This window comes from Strigops habroptila, chromosome 1, assembly GCF_004027225.2.
Source record: "Strigops habroptila isolate Jane chromosome 1, bStrHab1.2.pri, whole genome shotgun sequence".
Lineage (NCBI taxonomy): Eukaryota > Metazoa > Chordata > Aves > Psittaciformes > Psittacidae > Strigops > Strigops habroptila.
Genome location: NC_044277.2, coordinates 1,025,259 through 1,028,969, shown reverse-complemented (window position 1 = coordinate 1,028,969; position 3,711 = coordinate 1,025,259). Strand labels below are relative to the sequence as shown.

The following is a 3,711-nucleotide window of genomic DNA, read 5'->3' as shown; positions in this document are numbered from 1 at the left end:
TGCAGATATTAAAGGCGAATGGCATTTTTTTGGCCAGGCATTAGAGACGAGAAAAGCATTGGAGAGGTGTTGTCAGTGTGGTCATCCCGTAGCACTCGTGTGGTGTGGTTTGTGTGTGCAAGCAGGCAGAGGAGGGCTGTTTGCAAGAGTAGGCTGTTGTCCTAGCAGTCCTCGTTCAGAGCTTGCAAGCCCTGTAATGTTGGGAGCCCTGCCAGGATCTCAAAGGTGTTTCTTGGGCCATTTGTAGCATTCCCTTTTCTGGGGCTGGCACGTTTGCAGCCAGTACTTTGTCATGAACATGTCAAAAAGAGCAATGAAGCTGGTAAAGGGTCTAGAGAACAAGACTTATGAGGAGCATTTGTGGGAACTGGGGGTGTTGAGATGTCAGAAAAGCAAGGCTGAGAGGAGACTTTACTGATCTCTACAATTACCTGAAATGAGGCTTTAATGAGGTGGGTGTCAGTCTCTTATCGCTGGTAACAACTGATTGGACAAGACGAAGTGGCTTGAAGTTGCGCCAGGGGAGGGTCAGCTTGGATATTAGGAAAAATTTCTTCAGCAAAGTAGTTGTCAAGCATTGGAAGAGGCTGCACAGGGAAGTGGTTGAGTCACAATCCCCGGAGCTACTTAAAATTCCTGTGGACATGGCCCTCAGGGGCATGGTTTAGTGTTGAACTTGGCAATGCTTGGTTAATTGCCTGACTCAATAATTTTAAGGGTCTTTTCACACCTAAGTGATTCTATAATTGGATATGGTTCATCCATCAAGAGTAGGTAACTTCCTGCAATGCCTGTTAGCTTCAAATACTGTGTTCATTTATGGGCCCCTTATTATAAGGGAGCTTGAGTCACTGGAGCAGGTCCAGAGAAGAGCAACAAACCTGATGAAGGGCCTTGAGCACAAGTCTGATGAGGAACGGCTGAGGGAGCTTGGGGCGTTATTCTGGAGAAGACTCAGGGGTGATGTTATTGTTCTCTACGACTGTGGAGCCAGGAGGGGGCTGGTCTCTGCTGCCAAGTGACAAGTGATAGGACGAGAGGAAACGGTGTCAAGCTGCAGCAGGGGAGTCTTAGATTGGATATTAGGAATAATCTCTTCACTGGAAGGGTGGTCCGGCATTGGAGCAGGCTGCCCAGGGCAGTGGTGGAGTCACCATTCCTGGGATGTTTCAGAAGCTGCGTAGATGAGTCCCTTAGTGATGTGGTTCGGTGGTGGCCTTGGCAGTGCTGGGGTAGTGGTGACTTGGTGATCTGAATGGTCTTTTCCAACCTAGATGATTCTATTGTTCTATGATTCTATGATAGTCAGAGTTGGGGTGGGTGTGACAGGCAGGGGTGGCTGATGAGCCACGGAGTTTGGAGTCTTTACGTAGGGGAGTGCCATGGAGTGAGGCCATTGCTCTGCACGGTGTTTGATTGGAAGAAAGAGAATTTGGAGCCTGCCAAGGGGAGCATCAGGTGGGCAAGTAGCACAGGGCTGGAGTGCCAAGGTCCTGGTTCATGGTGAGCCAAGGATGCTGAGTGAGCTGGCTGATGACCTTTGGAGCACATTCTCTATTATCCTGGAATGGTCTTGTTGCTTGGGAGCAGTTCCTGAAGGCTGGAAGAAAACTCATGCCCCTTGTATCTTGAAGAAGATCAAGAATGAGGATCAGGGAAAGTACAGCCTGGTGAGCCTGACCAAGTTCCCAGTGAAAGTTATAGAAGAAGTTTTCTTGGAAGGCATTCTCAAGCCCAGGGAAGAGAAGGTGGTGATGGGCAGTGGTTGTTGTGGATTTCAGAAGGGGAAATTGTGCTTGACTGACCTCCGCGTCTTCCCTGTTAAACCTACTGGGTGTTGGACAAAGGCAGAGCAGTGTCTGTTGTTGAGCTGTACTTGAAGGAAGCCTTTGTCACTCTCTCCCATTACACCATCCCAGAGAAGCGGAGAAAGTCCAGGTTGTGTAAGGGCCCAGTGAGGAGGACTGCAAAGTGGCTGAAGGGCTGAGCCCAGGATCTTGTTGTCATTGGCAGGACAAGAGACAGGGACAAAAGGGAAAACAAATGGAATTCCATGGATAAAGAAAATCCTTTTACAGTGTGAGGATCGTCAGAGAGTGGAAGAGGTGGTGGGCTCTTTGTGTGGGAGCTACTGAAACCCCAACTGTCCATGGTCCCAGACAATTAGCTGTAACTGACTGTGCTTTAACAGGGGCCTTGAATCAGCTGTACTCCAGAGGTTCCTGCCAAAAGAAAAAAAGATTCTGTGATTCTGTTTACGGGGTAGGGCTGGAGAGCCATGCTGGGGAGGAGAGTTAGTCAAGTGTGTGGTGCATGGAGACACTTCGTCAGAGGCATGCACAGGGAAGCTTTTTCAAGTAGAATCTTTAGTTTGAGCCACTGATGGGCTTGTGTCACGTTCTGGAAGACGCCCAGGTCGTCAGTCTGTATTACTGCTGATTGTGGTGTTGTATTTTCCAGCAGAGGCCTAGTGGCCCTTTCCCACCATTTCCACAGGCACCCACTGGACTGCGAAACCCTTGCTCTGTACCACGTGAAGTTGGAAGAACATTGGTAGAAAGGAAGAGGGGTCATCACAGGCTGGGTTGCAGGAGAACTTTATTGAGGCAAAAGAGAGAAAACATAAGAGCACAAAGCAGAAGGGAACTGGTCTGAGGCATAAGGAGGGTGACCATCTGCCGAGGTCTTCTGCATACAGCAGAATTTACCAGAGCACCAAAGTCTTCCTGCCCAGCAGTAGGAGCAGCCCATGAGAGGTTTCGTGATAGTATTTTGCATAGGATGTACTGGTTGCAGCAGGGAGTACTGGACATAGCCAGAGGGGTGATGCAAAGAAGGAAGGTGGAGAAGAGGTCCATGGGCCATGTTACCAGACAGCCTGTAGTATCCCTCTGCCCTGCTTCCTCTCTTGGTGCCTTGAGAGGAGGAGACATGGATGGAGAGCCCATGTGCTAGGATTGGCTTGAATGTGCATCCTCAATCCGTGCCGTGTCTTCCATGTTGTGAGTGGTTGGTGTCAGGGTGCTGTCAAGGGCCCTTAGCAGGGGTAGCAGCCCCTTCCGCCGCCGTAGCAGCCCAGGCCTCCGAAGCCGTAGCCAAGGCCGTAGCCGAATCCGCCAGAGGAGATGGGCACTCCCTGGGAGCTGAGGATGTTGCCCACGGCAGCCGATGAGGAGGATCCGACGGCGGTGCTCTGGGGGAAGGAGGTGAGGATGGGTCCTGGCAGGGTGACCAGCACGGTGGAAGGCTGGATGACGACGCGGGAGTCCTCGCACTGCCTGACACAGGGCTCGTTGCAGCTGTTGGCCAGCGGGGTGGGTCCGCAGGGGCGGCAGAGGTCGTAGCAGGCCATGTGTGTGGTGTGGAGGGGCCCTGGGAGAAGAAATAAGAGCCGAGAGGGTGTGTGGAAAGCGGAGGAGCGTGGGGGTGCGAGGGGTGGTGCTGCAGGAGGGCGAGGCAGTGGGGAGGCTGGTGTGGGGCTGTGGGGCTGGGGAGGCGTCAGGGGTGCTGAGGCTGGGGGCAGAGCGTGCTGGAAGAGCTGGGCCGGGGGGAGCAGGAGCAGCAGGGCAAGGGGCTTGAGGCTCACCTTGTTGAGTGCGCAGGAGAAGGCGTCAGCAGAGGCGAGTGAGGGACAGAGGTGGTGGGCCGGCTTTTATGCTGGTCCCCGAGGGGCGGGACAGCCTTTGCGCATGGCAGCATTTGTCAGCAAGG

General features: G+C 52.8%; 1 protein-coding gene across 1 annotated transcript; it reads right to left on the bottom strand.

Annotated features, from left to right (window-relative positions):
• Window positions 1-3,037: 3,037 nt before the first annotated feature.
• On the bottom strand, window positions 3,038-3,354 carry LOC115613928 (feather keratin 1-like). The gene has a single exon (XM_030500016.1). It carries the CDS (start codon window positions 3,350-3,352, stop codon window positions 3,038-3,040), a length of 315 nt encoding a protein of 104 aa, XP_030355876.1. The 5' UTR covers window positions 3,353-3,354.
• Between the last annotated feature and the right edge of the window lie 357 nt (window positions 3,355-3,711).